The sequence below is a fragment of the Camarhynchus parvulus genome, chromosome 5, assembly GCF_901933205.1.
Source record: "Camarhynchus parvulus chromosome 5, STF_HiC, whole genome shotgun sequence".
In the NCBI taxonomy this organism is placed as follows: Eukaryota; Metazoa; Chordata; class Aves; order Passeriformes; family Thraupidae; genus Camarhynchus; species Camarhynchus parvulus.
The window spans coordinates 49,142,366-49,161,257 of record NC_044575.1 but is presented as its reverse complement, the minus strand read 5'-3'; the positions used below and the strand labels follow the sequence as shown (position 1 = coordinate 49,161,257).

The 18,892-nt window shown below is 44.1% G+C and overlaps 1 protein-coding gene across 5 annotated transcripts in view; it reads left to right on the top strand.

Annotated features, from left to right (window-relative positions):
* Positions 1 to 18,892, top strand: part of BCL11B (BAF chromatin remodeling complex subunit BCL11B) — a 92,512-nt gene that overhangs the window by 11,451 nt on the left and 62,169 nt on the right. For 3 of the 5 annotated variants that reach the window (XM_030949520.1, XM_030949523.1, XM_030949522.1), the window contains exon 2: positions 3,346 to 3,714. In XM_030949520.1, the coding sequence (XP_030805380.1) occupies positions 3,346 to 3,714 (369 nt within the window). The remainder of the gene's footprint in view (positions 1 to 3,345; positions 3,715 to 18,892) is intronic. The other 2 variants (XM_030949521.1, XM_030949524.1) reach the window with 1 other exon arrangement.

Genomic DNA, 18,892 nt, shown 5'->3' with positions numbered 1-18,892 from the left:
AATTCAAATAATGTGAAGCGACTCATTTTAAGCCCACAGACACAAGCAGAGTCAGAACTTTATATTGAGGCTGGCCTAAATTGCCTCACTGGTATTAAAGAGCTCCTTAAACAGCCTAAGATCTTGGCTGTTGTATTAACCAGGCATGACCCAATGCGTTATGGGCTGGACTTTCAGGCTTTTTTCTCTTTCCCTTTGTGGGTTTTAAATCTCTCCTGTAATGTTACTTGAATGTAGGTTTTTAATGGCTTAATTGAGTTGTCAATAGGAAGCCTTTTCTTTCTTGTGTTTTTTTTTATTCTGAGTAAAAAAAATAAATGCAAATTGACATGGATAAAATGCATTTGAAGATTTATTCAGTATTTTGTTTTTCATTCTTTTATGTCTGTTCTCCATGTTGTGAATAAGGGGATGTAATATAGCTTTTGCATTGTTGGGTGAATAGCTGGTCTCATGATTGATGATTTATTAAGCTCAAATCAGAAATAGAGTTGAGTAAAAAAAATCTTTTGATAGTTTGAAACCCAATTACTACTGATCACGAGGGCTCGGCGTACCAAGAAAACGAAAAGCTGATTTTTGGTGATGTGACGGCTGCCAAAATATGAAGGAATACCAGATGTTATTTTAAAAAAGTGCCATTGCAGAGTCCTTGGAAAGAGAGAGTGAGCGAGTGTAAGCGAATAGGCATATGTGGATTTAACTAATATTCAAATGAAGTGTAGAACTGAAAAGAAAGAATTCGTAACAGTTTAGCTGTTCAAACCTCCCTCATGTTTCCACAGATGCCTGGTCAGGACCCTTATCAATTGCAGCAATTTTGCTACATTTTCAGAAGAGCACGATCTAAATCACAGGCAAAAAAAAAAAATCCTCACATCAAAAAGATAATAAAGTTGAGATCCGTGCTTTTCTTTATATTTGTTACATATATATAAATGCCAAAATTCAGCCTTTGTAATTTAAGACACAGACTTTAATCAAAAGGATTTACAGGAATGTTAGTGAAAGTAGTAACAAGCATTTTTCCCCCGTGCCATCTTTTATTCTTACGACCCTTGGTTCAGTTCCTGTTTTCTTGTTGTCTTTTCCAGCTCTTTGTCCCATCTCTCACTTGTGTATCTTCGTGCCTGTGTGTGCCTCTCTGTACAGTTTTTTTAAATATTTTGACACACTCTTCCCCTTTAATAGGAATTCTGGCTACAAATTGCGTGCACGTTTCTAAAAGACCCTTTTCACAGTCCTTTTCTTTTGGCTCTAAAATGATGTATATGTAATTGGTAATTAAAGGTGCAAGCTCTCTTCAATATAAACAATATTGCTCAATGTTAGATCATTAAAGGGAACTGCAGCACTAAATAATTACCTTTTGCATCGTGACACACTGTTCGCAGGTATCTGCTCCCTTCCCAGCAGTGCCTTTTCAGCACAGGGTTATAGTCACATTTTCACTAAGGCAAGCAGACATCTTTTCATGATATAAATTGGTGAATTAATTGCATAGCATTGTCTTCAAACTCCTTTTAAACCTAGATTAAGAGGAAAATGGTAATTAATGATTTTCAGAATGGGTGAATTGGGAAGCATAAGCCTTCTCGTGCCCATGGCTGGCTCCAGCAGGATGGTCCATGTCTGGGCACTGCTCTGGGGTCCCCGTCCTTTTCTGCCGTCGCTGCTGCTGCCGCTCCCTGCTTTGCTGCTAGAGAGCTCTGATTCAACTTGTAATACAGCTGGTAGATATGCTGATCAGTTATTTATTCTGGAAGGCAAAAACGGGAGTGATTCTTTTTCTAAACTACCTTTTTTTGAGGCTTAACCATTTTTGTTGTCAGGCAATCCATTCTACCTTCTACCTCCCGCCCCTTTTTTATGTGTTTCTTGTTTTTTTTTTTTTTTTTTTTTTTTGTTTGTTTGTTTTTTTTGTTATGTTTTGGGCTTTTTTTGATTTTTTTTTCAATTACTGTAGATTGGGACAAAAATTCTTTTGTTTTCAGAGTGGAGAAGAGTCCAGGTCTGAATTATAATATCTGTCTAATACAGTCTTACATTTTTGAGATATTTGTGTTACTTACTTTTCCCAGGAAGTCCATGAGGAAACTAATAGAGAACATTTTTCCTCCTATTCCTTTAATCCTGATTCGATTAGAGGTCTCAGTCACTGATTTACATACTGTTAGTTCCTCTGTTTTAGTCTTCTGCAAGGACTATAGGATTTAGTCCAAATCCTATAGTCCTTGCAGACGCAAACCAGCCTTAGGCAAAAGTCAGTGGAAATTTTGCCTCAGTAAAGTCCAAGGTTTGTATGATTTGGCAGTTACATGGCCGAACAAGAGAAAACATACAAAAAACCACGTTTTGCCCCAAAAATGGATTGTGATCCACAATTATTTTATAGTGTAAAAATTATCTTCTAAATACTGATTTAAAACATACTGGGTTTTATTAATTGTGACATGAAAAGTTACATATTTCCTAGAAACTGATTCAAGTCACCCAGAAATTCTTTCCCAGTCTTTGGGGGTAAAGGTAGGAAATTCAACAAGTCTGTGGACAAAATTTAAACAAAAAAACTTTTATTAGCCTATGTAGCAATGGCAGGGTTTTGGCATTGGAAAGATAGAGTGGAATATTTCAGGCTCAGCCAATATTCCGGTATGTTAAATAAGTGCCTCATTCCCTTTCCCACTGTACACAGTTTTGAAACTCCTTAACTGCTCATGAGACCATACCCTGATTATGTTAGTCTTGCAAGTAGTTTTTTGTAATTTCTGCTAATGGGTGGTCATTTAATCTTGCTGGTAACTCTGTAATGGGACAAGGTGGTACTAATTTTGTATGTCCTGGGGAGCCCAGCCCTGACAGTTTGGTGCATAAAAGCTTTCCCCCTCTCCCTGAAAAAGAAGGAAAGACTTGGGTGCATAAGCTTTGCTGGATGGGGCCTTGGCCAGATGGCTGGGAGACGTGGAGGGAATGAGAAGGTGGGATAAAAAGAGAGGAACTATTTCAGAATGTGACTCGGGGCTCGAACGCTTGCAAAATGGCTCTTTGCTGATATCCTTGCAGTGCTGGCAGCAGTGGGAAGGAGCTGTCAAGAAAGCTATGCCAGGTCAGCCTTTCCATTTTGTTTCAGGCAAGCTTGGTTGCAAAATATATTGAAATCATTCTGGGAGAGCGGAAAAGTTGAAAAATCAAAGAAAGATCTAATCAGGCTTGGCTCCTTTGAGGGGGGTGCGGGGAGGCTGGGCCTCTGGCGATGCATCCTTCAGAGTCTGTGAACACTCAAAGCAATCTCTTTCTCTTTTCCCCTCGTCCCTTTCCTCCCTCTTTCTCCTTGTCCATGCAAAGCAGAGGCTGACCATGTGGAACCGGCGCTGGCCGACGAGGACGAGAGCCTGGCAATAGCAGACCCGGGCGGCATCAGCATCGCCGCAGGCGGGACTGACCCCGACCTGCTAACCTGCGGACAGTGTCAGATGAACTTCCCGCTGGGAGACATCTTGGTTTTTATAGAGCACAAGAGAAAACAGTGCAATGGCACTGGTGGTGTCTGCTATGAAAAGAGCATGGATAAGAGCAGCCCTCCCCCCTCCTCACGCGCCGAGCTCAGGAAAGTGTCAGAGCCAGTGGAAATCGGGATCCAAGTCACACCCGATGAAGAAGACCGTCTTCTCACGCCTACAAAAGGAATTTGCCCCAAGCAGGAGAACATTGCAGGTACAGCACGTTTTACACTCAATCAACTTGCCTAGGTAATCTTTTAACTAGAGTCCTCTAGAAAGTGCCATGAAACAGGCTTCAGCAACACGTCTTTATAGAAGCCATCCATCTGGAGGATCCTCATGGCTCTGCAGGGCTGTCCATGCCCTGTTTAATTCTTTGTAGCTGTTTGTGCAGGGCCAGCTGCTGGAGAAAGGGGCCTCTCAGGCAGCTGGAAGAGCGAAGGGGCAGTCTGTATATCTGGCAAAAAGCAGAAAGTTTGGGTCGGAAAACATCTCAGGAGCATCCTTAAGCAAGTAGGCAGTGGCAGAAGGATAGGGGACTTTGGTGAGATTCCCAGTTCAGTCCTGTTCAGATACCCTTTGTCACATGCAGATTCACTGTGAAGGGCTGCATTCTGACACTAGGAAAAATTCTCTTCCCACTGACTGGTAGTAGGAAGGAGATTTTTTTGTGAGGGCTAAAGCAGGATTTCATTAAATCCTTTATTTTTCATTCCCTGGCGTAGATGTCAGCTTCCTGGGCTGCACTGCTGCCTGTGCTGCCTGTCCTGGCTCTCCTTAAATGGCTTGGGTTGGGTGGGTAACACCTCCACTCTCATGCACACCCCAAAGACATTTTCTGAATAAGGATACAAGAGCACAGGCTGGCCTGGGTGAGCAAATTGGAGGCATTTCTTTTTCTAAAACTCTCACATGTGGTGAAGTTAACGTTCATTCAGTGGACCTCCCCCGCTCAGACGTGGGCAGGCAGGTGATGATTATCCACCTAGGTGAGGTGGTGTGCAGTGGCTCCTGCAGAGTGCCTGGCATGGGGTTGTTTCCACCAAGCAGGGTGTTTTTCCCCTCAGCAGTGGTGAAAGGATGATTCTCCTCCCTGCTAGTGAGTGGGGGTTTTATGTTACACAGCAGGATGTCCCCTCAAACAGGCCTTTTTTGTTCAAACCAACTGCATCCCATACAGAGGACCAGTGACAATCTGCCTTTGCTGCCACTATCCCGATTTATCTAGGAATTGTCCTATGGGATTAGATCTGACAGTCCAGGATCCCGCCTGTGGCAGAGATGCTCCCATGAGGCGATCCCCAGAAGACAGGTGAGAGGCTCCTATCTTTACAACTGAAGCTTAAGAGATTTCTGCCTTTAGTGTTAGAGGTGTCTGAGCCAGTCCCCAGCATCTCTGACAGGCTTGGGCATCACATCAGTGAGGGTGTGGGCTTTAGAATGCTGCAGGCTTTGGACCTCATGTCTTTTAGGACAGGGCATACAATGCCCATTGATGACACTGTTTTCCTCTAAGAGTATTTTGTTGGGGTGCAGCCACCACCCTGACGTGGGACAGCTGTTAGCTCTGGGAGCATTAGCTGTGGCAGGCCTGTGCTGCAGCATTGGAAGCAAACCTACCGTGAGACCTGATCTCGTCTTTTCCTCATCCTTTTTCAGCTCTCCTCATCCTTTTGCAGTCGTGAATGCATTTCTTGGTGGAGATGATTACATCATGGTGTAGCAGATTTGAGGGCTAGATTTCCTTTCCATTTGGTAGGAGCAGAAGGGAAATATTCAGGACCTTCCCTCATCTGCTGAAGGCTGCCTGAGTGGTGCTGAGCACTCCCAAAAGCCGTTGATCTCTGTGCAAGCTGATGGCACTCAGCCCCTTGCAGAGGGTGTGCAGTGCTTAGTAAGGCTGGTTTTGGAGAACTCTGCTGCAGCTGCAGACTCATCTCTTACTAATCTCTGCCCAAGTTCAGTCCATAGTACCTCAATGGTTACTCCCAGAGCAGAGGGCGCTGTCCCAGCCCAGCTTCTGGGGGTCAGCAACAACATAACCAAAGCTTTTGCCATGCAGAAAAATCTGCTGGGAGGTCATGAAGGAGATGTTCACACGTGGAAAAGGCATAAAAAAATTAAAAGCCAATCTGGAGCACCTAATCTCTTTCAGACTAAACTGAATATCAAATGAAAAATATGTAGGAAAGATTTTGAATTGAGAAAAATAAAAGGGTTTATCATTTGATTGGCATTTTCTCAGCAGTGCATGGAGATAGGGACATCCACTAAACAGTGCTGTAATAATACTTTCTCAATTAGGAGCCCAGCTCTGAGATAAAAAGGTGCAGTGTCCTTCCATATTTTTTTTAATAGCAGCGGATAGTTTTCAATAGTAGGATAAAAGCCTCACATTACAGCCATGGAGGGTAGCCATGAAAAACCCACAGAAGTCATTCACTGGAAAGGCTTTAGTGGGATATACCAAACCCCTTATTTATATTTCAATAGAAAGGCTTTCTGCATTAGCCAAGAAAATCAGAATCTGCATTTAACATTAAAGGTATTTCCCAGTGAGCGGCTGTAGAGCATTGTTGTTAGATTTGTTAAAAAAAGAGACTAAATACGATTTCATAAAAGGGAAACTTAATCTCTAAGGCAGCTTTCTCCTACCCTGCCACCCCCTCTCTTTATTTTTTTATTTTTTTTGTAATAATGCAACAGCCTACAGTATTTTTGCTTTATATGTGACGAAAGATATTCTTAGCCTTTCTGTACTGCGACAGGAAGAATGAATTTCTTTATTCCACCAAGAAATATGTAAAATAATCCCTTAGAAGTATGGGGAGATATGTTTGTTCAAAGCATTTAAAATGTTATTTTAATCAAAGGCACAAAACACTCTACATGCTGTGTCAGCTAAAGGAGACCATTACATTTTAACAGCAAATCATGTTCTTTTTCCCCCTCCTAGCCAGCCCCCCCTCTTTGAAACTAACTTTTTTTTTATTAAATAAAAAGGCGAAAAAGATTAAAGAATAAAAAAAAACTTCAGTGGCTCAAATGTATAAAGTAATTTAATATGGTGGAAGCATTAATTATTTTAGCTTAATTGAATTCTGAGGACTGCAGTAGTTGCATTTTTGTAGACAAGCTCTGTTTATTATTTCTTTGTGTAGATTAACAGTAAAGGAAACATAGATAACTTTCAGTTATTTATTGTAAAATAAATGTGTCAATTCATGTGTAAAGCAAGCTGTTCAAAGATAATTGAGTCTTTATATTTGAAGAGGGGAACCAGAAATCACCCACTCGCCACTCTGGCTCCCTGAAATACGCTTCCACCACTGCTGTCCTCGAAGAGGTTTCAGCTCCTCTCCTTGATCCTGTGTTATTTTTGCAGACCTTCTTATTTGGTCAGAATGATTTGTAAAGCCTTCTGTGGTGTGACTAAGACCTTGCAGCTTCCCAAGGCTGAATGCTCTGAGGGTATGTCAAGCGCTGAGCTTGGCTCTGCCATTGTACCTCTCGTAGCTCTGGGTGCGAGGATATTGGGATGCAGAAACCGCGCTCAGTATTCATCCTGGCACAGGGTGCTCCTCAGGTCTTTCTTCCTCTCTTTTCTTTACTTTCTTGGTAGCTCTTCTTGCCCCAGTCACTGAATGCCTCTTGACCACACAACAGACCTTGTGCTGCTTTGAGGGACACATTAAAGCAGAACTCAGGAGCCCACGAAAATTTTTATGTATGCAACACAAATCTCTGACAGACATTTCTATATTCCAGTGGAAACAAAGGCAACTTTGTCTCTGCAACCAGCTTTTAAAGATCTTCTGATAATGAAATCTGTCATCTTTCCCTGACTGGTAACTTGCAAATCCAAGTTTTGAAGGTGTTTTCATTTAGTTACCACTGTCCGTAAGATGTGTGGTAGCATGTCAGCTGGCACTGGGAGGACGTGACTTGCTTAGGAGCAGTCTGCCCTGTGAAGGTTTTAAGGTTTTTTTTTTTCTGTTTTTCAAATTGGCTGACCTGTTTGAAAATCAGTTCTGCCTCTTGTACAGAGGGTGTGATAGTATCGAAGAGATGTACCAGATTGTTGCACAGCAAAACATAACCAGGCCAATGAGTTGGCAAGAAGTTATCGGTCACTGCTTCTTTTATTTCACTGCTGGCAGGTATTTTTGAAAAAAATAGACCACTGTTGTATGTTATACCTCTTTTTATCTTTCATATTTATCAGATCTTGGGCATAACCAGGTGACCTGTCCTGGCTGAAGAATGACCTGGAAGGTGCTCCCACTGTCGTTTCACTGATGGTATCTTATCTCTTCCCCATGGCCCTGTGGTCTGTTTGTTAGCAGGATTCTCTGAAACTTAAAAAAAAGTACCAGTCAGCTTGATTTTAATGCTGAGTGGTTTTAATGCTGAGCACCTCAGCAAAGAGGAGGGAGCCTCTGTGGAGCTGGCACTACTTGGACCAGACCTTCTCCAGATTCACTGGCAGGTCTGCACCTTCAGGCCAGCAGACCTTCACAAACATATAACTACAGCAGCAGCACAGGTTCACTAAGATGGTGAGCTAATTCTTGCAAAGATAGTGCTAGAAGAGGGGAGGGGGTTGATTGGAATTCCTCATTCATCCTGTCCTGGCCACCGGTGCTGGGCTCCACACATTGTACTAGATGTACATCATGAAAAAAGGCTCCCTGTCAGAGGCAGGATTTAACTGCAACCCCTGCTCCATGAATGTTCATTTCAAGCTTTTGAATGGTAAAACTGCCAGTGAGAGAAACTAAATAACTCGCATGTGCTGGAAGCCAGAGATAAACACCGCTGCAGGTTGCCATGAAATGGGCTATTTGATATATTTAGAATTGTTATTTTTCTCCAAATTAAGATTAGTTAAATCCATGTGTGTTGTGTGAGTGACTGTTAACTCAATGGCATGGATTATCCTTTTTTCAAATCTTGACAGCTAATTATTATTGCTGCCTACCCTGAGACATTCTCTTACAATGTACCATTATGGACCCGTGCACCCACATTTAACTGCAGGACTCAGACAGCCGGCGTGATGCCTTCACACGTGAGGGGAGGGAAAGGCGAGCTGAAACGACCCAAGGACTGCCATCAGGCAGGTTGGGAAGAGGTGGTCTGAAGCTGAGCTGGCGCAGGGCATGGTGGCTGTCCCCTTCTCAAGGCTGTCATGGCACCAGGTGCTGCAACCAGAACCTCGCTGGGGTAATGGGTCTTGCAGGAGTGACTTCTAAAAGTGAGGCGAGGAGAAAACAATACGTAAAGAAAAAGAGGCTTCTAGAAGTATGTGGTGACAGTGCTTGAGAAACTCAGCTGCAATCCTTTTCATGAGGCTTTTCCAGGCTTGTCTCTTCCTTTGAATTTGCTAGGGTTTTCCTGAGTGCAGAGGAGTTACCTGGTCACCTCCTCCTAGTCCTTTGCTGCTTCAGCAGGTATTTAGCAACACGTTTTGCTAATTGGTGTTGCTGAACAGTAAGGGGAGGACACATGACACAAGGAAGGTGTCAACCGACAGTGCCCTGAGAGTGGGTTAACGAGCAAGCTTCCAGCCCCTGGGACCTTGTTGAGGTCCTTGCTGGGGTGTGGAGAGAAAAACAAGCAGGGTGATCTCACCCAGAGCCCTGCTTGCACCTGCTTGGATGGGGGTGGAGGGCATGCCTGGGGAGCTTGGCTCTCCTCTGGGGACAAGGCACCCTTAGCCTGCAGGAGCAGCCTGCAGTGGCAGCTGCCCTCCCCTGGTTTGCTGAGGCTTCAAGCTTCAACAAGGGCTGCTGAAATGTTGATGGCTTAAAGTTTTAAGGCTGCTGATGGAGGTCAGCACGGGGCTTTCCAAGGAACATGATTGTGCCCTGTGGGAGATCTCAAGAGAGGGCAGTGTGGAGGGTGCTAGCACACTATCCCCAGGGCTGCAGCCACAGGGCAGTGGTTCCAGTGTCACCAAGGCAGCAAGTCACCAAGGAGACCTTGCTAACCCCAGCAAGAGTTAAAGGTGAGAAACCTGCCAGTTACAAAACTCTTCCTTCCCCTTGCTTGAACTGCACCACACCCTGGGGCCCCACTCCAGCACCCTCTGCTCAGACTCAGCCCGAGGCCACCAACCACCCTCTCCCTGCTGCCACCTCAGCTTGTCCCAGTTGTGTCCTGCCCAGGGTCTGGCCCTGCCAGGCACCAAGGCTTTCCTGGCATCTGCCAGTAAAGAGTGAAATTAATCACACCAAGTTTTAAAAGCAGATTAAAAAAAATACTGATCATATTATGCTCTTGATTCTCCCTGCTGATCTTAGCTTTTTGTTTTGTTTTTCTCACCATCCCATTTTTCAGTTATCTTCTGTGTCCTGTATGTGGTTAGCAGGATTCCCACAAGGCTGCAGGAGTGGTGGGGGTCCAGTTTACCGTGCTGTGCCCCTGTTTCACCTGGGGTAATTCACCTGAAACCAGCAGGATCCTGCTGGATTGACTGGGTGGCACAAGCGAGGACCTGCCCCTGAGTGCATGGTGTGCTGTACTGAGAAACAGGAGCTTGCTGCTGTTATTTTCTCCCTCTCTAATCTCTCCTAGTCATAGTCATCTTCAGTTTTATGAGTGACAATGCTGGGTAAAACCTTTTCGACAGAAGTGCCATTTTGCAGGCTGATGAGAGGGGATTTAAGAAGGTCATTCAGTACACACAGCTGGTCTTCTTGCTCTGGGGTGAATATGTGTGAGGAGTCACTCTTTAAGAGCAAAACTTGCTTGTTGTACCATGTTGGCACTGCTGTTAGCCTCTTTTAATTCAATGGAAGAACTCTGGACTTACTCAGAGTTAAAACCCACTAAAAATGTCACCCAACAAAGTAGCTTTTTGCCTTTATTTAAATCCTTTTGTGAAATTACTTGGGTCATGTGTCCAGAAACCGTATGCATATCTGGTTATTATTAACCATGGAAAGATTGGTAGATTTTCATAGGCAACAGTAACAGTGAATGGTGAAAAGGCACTGTTCAGCCAGCCATTACTCATTTTTCTTGACAACTTTGTGAGCAACTTTTAAGAGCAAAGTAAAAATAGTGCCCAACCAGCTTGTGGACTGCTTTGGCATTTGTGTGGATGCGACAAATAGCAATATGCTTGTGCTTGTTGGAGTGTTGACTGCAAGGAAGAATTTGTATGTGTTTGCAGGGGAATTTTGGATTGGGATGTAGCTAAAGGAAAGCCGGGTGTGTGGAAGTATTATAAACGAGAAAAGCTGTCTCCAACGACGCTCTTCTCCAATGGTGGATAAATACTTAAAGGCACAGAAGTGGTTCCTTTGTTGAGCAGGACAGCAGTGTTGCTATAACATGAGGTTGTCTCCCTTCATGTATTTTCCATAGATTGTTTTTCTTTCTCAGCCAGTGTTTGAACTGTGCTGCCTATACACACAGTGACCAAATCAGCTGTGACATAAAGGTTGAACCTTTCTAGGTTTTTTCTGAGATTGGAACATTTTTCTATCATAACTGGAGAAAAAAACCCCCAACTCTGTGAAGTAATCATACTTTTTGTACAAGAAAGGCTTGGATTTCTATGTCATGTCACATAACTTCAAAGGGCATAGATTTGGGGCTGACTTTCAGCACTGGCTTCAGTGGCTGAGTGGGAAGATGGGAGCCCGCAGGGTAAGAAATAGAGGAGAGAGGCCAGGTATAGAAATAAAACCATTTTTCTCAGCAGAAAATCCTAGAAGCCGGGAGAAATTGGGTAACTCTTGTCTTGGGAGATGCGTGTGCTCTCTCCAATGAGAACATCCTTTTCTGCATGGTTTCTTTTCCCCATTCCCTCCCACCCTCCAAATGGTAATTGGTGGGCTGTGCAGTAGAAATGTTATAAAAAAAAAAAAGAAGAAAAACTGGGTGGGTGGGGTATCTAGGGATTTGGTGTCTAAGCTCAGGAGTTAAGCCGGAAATCCCAGAGATGTAATGAAAACAAAACGGACTTTTCACTCGCGCTGTGGCATTCTGGCAGTGAGAACGCTTTCGTGAGCCAATGTTTTCATTGTAGGTTTTCTCGAGAGAAGTAGTGGAAATGAATCGTTAACCCCTTAACAGGAATGAATGTGGTTGCTGCAGTGAGGAGAGGAGAGCTGTCTTGGCTCCTAGCTGCTGTGTTGCAGAGCTCGGGGGTGTGTGTATGTTTGTGTGTAGTGGGGAAGGTGGGGTAGATACTGCTTGTAAGGAGTTTAATAACGTTAATGGCAGATGTGAAGTGGTTACTTAGTGGTTGTTGTTTTTTTCTCTTTGCATGTACGCCTTTGCAGAAAGATTCAAGTGTGATCAGCCCAAACCACTGTTAAGCCCAACAGCTCTTAAACTCTCTCCTTCTTCTGGCATTTGGTAGCATGTTCCTTGAGCAAGAAAAGGGGGACACTGCTCACTGGTCCCTTGGCAGAGTCATAAAATCTGCAGATGGAAAAGACCTACCAAGTAGCAGATCCCGGTTTTCTTGGAAAGTGGAAGTACAGGATGTGTGTCTGTAGCAGGCATGCTATGTATATAGCTTTAAATGTCCAGCAGTCTTGGATGGTGTGCAGCCTCACAGGAGTCAGCCTCTTCTTTAAAATTAAGGGAGTTTGGAGAGGAAGAGAGCTGGGAGTGATTAATTTAATTTACCTTAACAGCCACTTTTGGTGACAAGATCTTGTATCCTTGTCCTCCATGTTGTGATTAGGCTGCATCTTATTTCACTATTTTATTTCATGTTTTGATCACGACTGGCACTTACCCTGTTTCTCTCTCCATTCTCTCGTTAGGGTAATTTATCTGCATGTATTCTTGCAAGCAGTACAGAGCATCAGCCCTTCTGCTCTAGTTAAAGAGCATCTCATCTACCTTTTAGCAGCTTGAAAGAGCAATTAAAATCATTATAAACCTTCTTCCAGCTGCCCTAGACCCTCCAGTCCAGCCCTTGCATGCAGGCTGTGGGACTCTCTGTGCTGTGCAGACTTTGGATGTAATTGCATGGTGGCTGCAAGGGGCTGTGTCTCTGTAGCTGACCTTGCTCAGCGCATCTGGCCTCTGAATAGATGTTTGCCTTCTTTCTTCCCACTTTGACAGCTCCCCCGCTCTGCACTCCAGCCCCTCACTCTGCTCCAGCCCGCTCCTTGTCTCTCGTGCTGGGAAAGTGCGGCGGCAGCAAGGTATTTGTGGCTGAGACTGCCTTGGCAGTGAGGAGAGCTTGAGGAAAGCATCAGTTCTCCTGCACAGCCCTGTTTGGAGAGGGGAAAAATAAGAAAGGATGCTGTTGAATAAATGATGGTTCTACATGTTTTTTTATACCACACTGCTTTTGTAATGGTCATTTAAACAAGGTGGAGTAGTGGGGGAGGAGAGAACAAGATGAGGCTGCAGACAAGGATTAAACAGCCCTCTTCCTCTTTCAAGACATTTATTATTTTCAGAGTCAAACCTGTAGTCAGCTAATGTAACTGTAAAAGTCTCCTTTGAATTATTGCCGAGATGCTCTGAAGTCTTCTGTTAGAGCTGATGTACTTGTGTGCAGACAAAATCCAGATTCGAACTTAGCACCTACTTGTTTTATTTTCCTTATTAAACCAACTTCTGGTTCATTTTTTCCTTTCAATACCCATTTTTTGTTTCCCATTTTCTATACTACCCTATTACTAGGTCATAAAAAGAGTTAGAAACTGAAGGGAAGTTTCCTGAGCAAGAAGGAATTTTTTTCTTCTGTTTTTTTTTTTTTGCTTCCCCCTATATCTTGGCCTGGAGCCAACCTGTCTTTCAACAAGTAGAGAGCCATTCCAAGTTGAAATTTATAGAGCAGAGTCCAGGTTCAAGGGCTGAAGCCCGCCAACAGCTCCAGTCTCTTTGTTACTGATTAATTCTGCAAGCGGTTCAGCTGGTTTGCTCACTTCTGCCCGCTCTTCACAGCACCGCCGCGCTTCCGAGCTGCCTGCCGCTGCTTCGCCTCCCCTGCTTTTCAGCAGGGCTTTATCCCCCCATTGTATAGCTTCCCCCCCAAATGTCTTTTAACCCCATGCAGTTCAAGCTGCAGTGAGTTGACTTTTTGGCAAAAATTACAAAACATCCTTTCCCTCTTTCCTCCACTTTTCGATTTTTCCTTTTTTCTTTTTTTTTTCCGACAGCTGATTTTAAATGTCTGGAGCTTCCCATTTCACTTCAGCTCATATTAATGATTGCTTCTTGGCATCAGTTGGAACCTAAGTTCCCAGGTTTTAATTAGTTTGCTCAAATGCACACAGTGGAGCAAAATAGTTTCTTTCAGCTTTACCTGCAAAGGATGTTTCCTGTCTCAGCGAGGGGGTTTTCCTCACGGAGGGATTTGAAAGGCAGAAGTTTTCAAGTGGTCTCAATATGAGGCCCCACAAGAGCGAGTGTGGGAGGTGAGGGGGAGAAAGAGCAGAAAGAGAAAAAGAGGAAAAAAAAAAACCAAACAAAAAACTAAACCAAAATAGATTTTGGGAAAGTACCTTGAAATGAGGATGGTCCCAATCCTGCAACAAACTGGATGTCAAGGCACAACCTTATTGACGTCAATGGGGGTTTTGCCATTGGCTTGGGCCGGATCCCATCCTTAGCTGCACCGAGCCGTAGGTGCGCCAACGGCCCTCTGCAGTCAGCGGGATTACTGATGTGCAGAAAGTTAAGCATGTCTGTAAGCGTTGGCAGGATTAAGATCTGTGCTGGTATTTTCAGACCAAGTGAAATGCATGTGGGAGTTTTTTAAAGAAGAAAGTGCATGGGAGTTTTAAAAAAGGGAGAATATAGCCGAGCCTGCCATTTTTAAGTGCCTTGGGGAAAAACCTGGGTTGCTATTAAAAATATCGCAGGACTAATGTGTTACTAATTGTGACACAATTAACTTCTTAAAAGTATTTGATTGTGAGTCCCAAGAAAATAAAAAGATGGAGATGAACAGCTAGAAATTCAGGCCTGTGTTTCAGTTAAAACATTTCTTTTCCATTAACTAGAAATAAAAGTAAGCCTAGAGGTTCACTTTACCATGCATCTTGGTTACTTTGTTCCTAGAAGTCTACTTTTTAGTGGGTTATTTAAAGAATTAAAAAAACATCAACACAGAAAAGAAGCTCAAACCCAGTAGCTGTCTGAGACCCCTGTATGTGGCTTTACCACACAGCTCTTAAATTCTTGTTTAAACATTTCTCAAGAGTTATTTCTTGGGAAGTAAAAATGTGTGCTGTTTGTCTCTAGCAGATTAAAAGTTTACCTTTAATGTGACAGCTTCTCAAATCTAGTGTCGGAAACATGCCTCTATTTTATGGTATTATGAAACAGGTCTGGAGCAGAAACAACATATTTAAGTAAGAGAGAATGAGATAGAATTTGTGGGTTTCTTTCTTTAATCGTTTATAACCAGAAACCTTTTCTCTGTCTGTCTCTGAAACTTTTGTTCATGCAAGTGGCCAGCACATGTAAACCACACTTTGAAATTTAACAGTTAACCTGAAAAAATATTAAGTTCAACAAAATGGCTTCTTTTTTTTTTTTTTTTGTAATCTACAGACAGCTCTTTGTAATGATCTGGCAGAGGAATCTAAAGTTGGTTGGGTTTTTTTTTCTCCAAAACATTTGTAATTTTAGCAGTAGAAAACTGAAGCACACCCGAGCTCTGAGAGGGCTCTTTCACATCTGCCTCTGCCTGTGTGCTGATTCCCTGGGGTCCCATTTATAACAATCTAACAAGATAGAATCTGCCTTTGAGTATCAGTAAATATGGCTAAAGATCACAAAACTGTACTCATAATTGTTCAAGACTAAAAGGCAGAATATAGTGTTTGATTAATGTTTATGGTTCAGGGTCTTTTTACAAGAAGGAAGTTAAAATGGTAAGCCCCCAAAACTTCCTAAAAAACCCCTGAACCCCCACTCCAGCTCCCAGACTCCACTGAAGGATGTTATCCTCATTGTGCCAAGTTCATAATTTAAGATTATGCACATTATTTTTGATTTTGGAACTGATTGAGGATTCCTGGTTGGGGGTGATTCTCCAGTGGGATGCACAACAGGATTTTCTGTTAGCAGACCTAGTACACAGGAGCAAAAGGCATTTTTACTGGCCACCAGAAGCACCCATCCCTTCAGGGAGCTTTTGACAATACATTGTCTTGGACTGGCTTCATCCTTACCATGTCTGCTCTGCGGGTAAGGAAAAGCACCCTCAATCCTCAATGCTCGCTATCTGACAGTAACATTCATTAGAAATAATTTGGCAAGGGGAGGTCAAGGATGCAGTGGTGGTTGGAGACCCCTAGCAAAGGCACCTGCTGGTTTTGGGAGGACTGACCAGCTGGATTGATGAAGTCTGTGAGCTGGGGCCTTGGGGCTGCTTGGGCAAGGGTTTTTTCCGGGCAGATGGCAGCTTGCAACAGGCATTACCCGGGTGGGGCAATTCTCTGGTTGTCCTCACTCTGTCTGCAGGAAGCTTGGGAACAGCTATTGTCTTCACTTTTGGGAGACTTCCCTGCTATCTGGAAAGGTTTACTTCTTTGAGAGATAGTGGAGAATACAATAAATATGTATCTGTTTTTCTTTCATTAGCTCTTTTAAGATGCTTGTTTAAATGTGTTTTCTTTGCTCTTCAAATGGTAGATGTCAGTGTTTCAAGTATCAGTGCTAACAAAAAAATAATTAAAAAAAAGATCTTTGAAAATGCCCAGGCCAGGACTTTGTTAAAATTGTGGTCTAAAAATGGCAGGGATCGCTCTGGAAATGCACAAAGAGATGATTTGAGGAAGAGTCAGTGCTAGCCTGCATTCAGGGCTGGTCCCTCTCAGAAGCTCCTGCTAGAGCAGGTCCTGGAAGGAGCCAGTGGTGGGGCTGGGTGCTGGCCAGGGTGCCTAGGGAATGTGCTGAGAGAGTAGTTGTGACTTTTGCAATGAAAATCCCATGATTTGGGGAATGGGATAAGGGTACAGAGAGAAAACCTGTGAGGGCAGATGTGTGTATGCTCCAGTGGAGTTTGTTCCTCACTGAGGAGCTGTGGCCTTGAGGGTGAGACAGTAACTGGGGTGTGCAGAGAACTGTGCTAGCAGAAATGCCACCCCGCCATGCCATGACGGGAGAGCCCTGGCACTTCCAGAATCACACTGAAATACCTCTGTTTCCCACCGTCCTGTCTCTGTGCTTCTCCCAGCCCTGGCTGTGTGATGACAGTGCAGAGCAGAGCCTAAACCCCGTCCCCCGTAACCCTTCTGTAGGACAGGTTGGCGTGGTTTGATGGGTGAAGCACAGGAGATCTGCAGCCCTTTTTCCCACCCTGCAGCCCCAGCTTTGTTCCTGAGAGGGGAACAAATCCAGGAATTTTTAGTGCTAGTTGCTGTTGGTTTTAACTCTCCCATGTCTTTGCCAGCACCAGCTTTGAGACGCCCACAGGAGATATGCACTCTCATTTCCCAGGAGGCAGAAAAGATTGTGAATGGGTTTGTTTTCCAAAGTGCCCAGTTGCATCAGCCGGGACCTGGGGCAGCCTGCAGTGCTCAGCACCCTTCTGGATGAGGCCACAGGTGCTACTGTCCAAAATTCTAGAGGGGAGTGTGGAAGGTCAGCAGAGCTGTGGCTGGGAGAGCTGCCCTCTGGTTCACTGCTCACAGCCCTACCCATTTGTGTGTGCATGGGTATTTTTGAACAAGCCCTAATCCCTTTGAGCCTCTGTGCTGTTAGTGTGCTCTCCCCATCCCCAAACTCCTTGGCAAAGATTAAACAAAAATGAAATCACAGGCCAGGCACTGGGGAGGGCAGTGGTGTTCCCATCCCCTCTCACAGCCTGCACTGGTTGGCGAGGATGGATGAGGATGGGAGGCTTCATGCCACTTTCTGGAGCCTCAGCAGCATTGCCACTGTGGGCACAGTGCCAGGAGATGACCTCTCCCTCATAAATGAAGGATCCCTTCCCCGTGTGGATAGGCGTGAACCCCAGAGCTGGGTGGCTCAGGTGAGACCTTGTCTGAGTTTGGCTGCGCTGGGACACGGCTTGTACCCTCACCTCCACTCTGGGTGTTGGTTCCAAGAGGAGCTGGCACTCCTCTGTTCTTCCTCTGTTCTGTATCCCTGCAACTGGGTGCTGAGGAAGAGGCAGGGGGGAAACTGGGGGGGGGGAAAAGAGAAAAGATCTGTGACAAAATCATGCGACACCCACGTAAATATTGTTTGTATGAATTGGGTCCTTCATCTTTTGTTAGCAGCAGCTTGTTAATTAACAGCAGATTAGTGCTGCTTTCTTCTGACACATGAATATATTTTGGGCTAGAAAATACTTGTACTCCATAAAACTGTGTGACTGAACAATTCAGAAAGTACCAGCGGAGCGCCGTAATGGATTCCCTTTTCATCCCCTCCCCCCTTCCTCCTCCTCCTCCTCCTGCTCTAAATGCAAGCAGATTTCTGCAGTCTAGTGCAGAAGAGACATGTTAAACACAGCTAAATAAATCATGTTTACTCTTGGCGTTCTTGGTAGTGAAAAATCTGTTGGCTGTTTTTACTTCCTTATTTCTCAGCATTTGCTTCCTACCTGTTTTTGAGCCTGTGCCCAGAAATAGTAGTTTTGTCAAACGAGTGGATTATGCCAACCAGCAGTTCCCTCTGCCAAGGAAGCTGCTGGATCACAAAACCCAGTGACTTCTTCCTTAGAGTGACACTGAGATTCCCACTCTTCCTCCCCCCACTCCCCATTAGAATATATAATAGCAGTATGAAAATCTGGAAAAGGAGAAAATCTAACCAGATCCTGGCAGTTAAGAGCCCAGATTAAGGAAAGTTGAACTTCTGTTCCAGAAGCCCTTTAAGATGTACGTGGAGGTGAAAGTGTTGGAGATAGTAATAATAGGAACCATACATTTTCCCTTTTCTATTATCATTCCAAGTCCCATCCCCCCCCCTCAAATAGGAGTGGGTTTTCTTTCAAAATTTTTCTGGCTTTTTTTTTTCCCCCTTCCCTCTACAGAGAGCTTTACAGCTGGGAAGGAGAGGTAACTAAGCCTTTATTTAACAAAATTGGCTCTGCCGTTGCAGGCAAAGGGTGAACTCTCGTTTTTGGTCTGAATCTGCTCCTGACCCTGCATTCTTGGATGACCTTATAAACCTCCTGCTTGAGTGATGGGTTGAGCTTCCTTTGCAAGATGGGGTAAATGCAAATGTGACAAAGCAACACACAGTGCATGTATATATCTATACATATGTACCTATATAAAACAAATATATATAGTGTGGCATATTTGCTGTCATCAGCAGAGCTGTGTAGAGTGGACGGGAGTGTAGCCCAAAAGATAAATAAGTCAATTTTCACAGAATCCTGTGTGTTAAGTGCTCCTCTTTGACCCCAGGTGGCAACTTTTTAGCCTGGACCCATCTTCCTCACG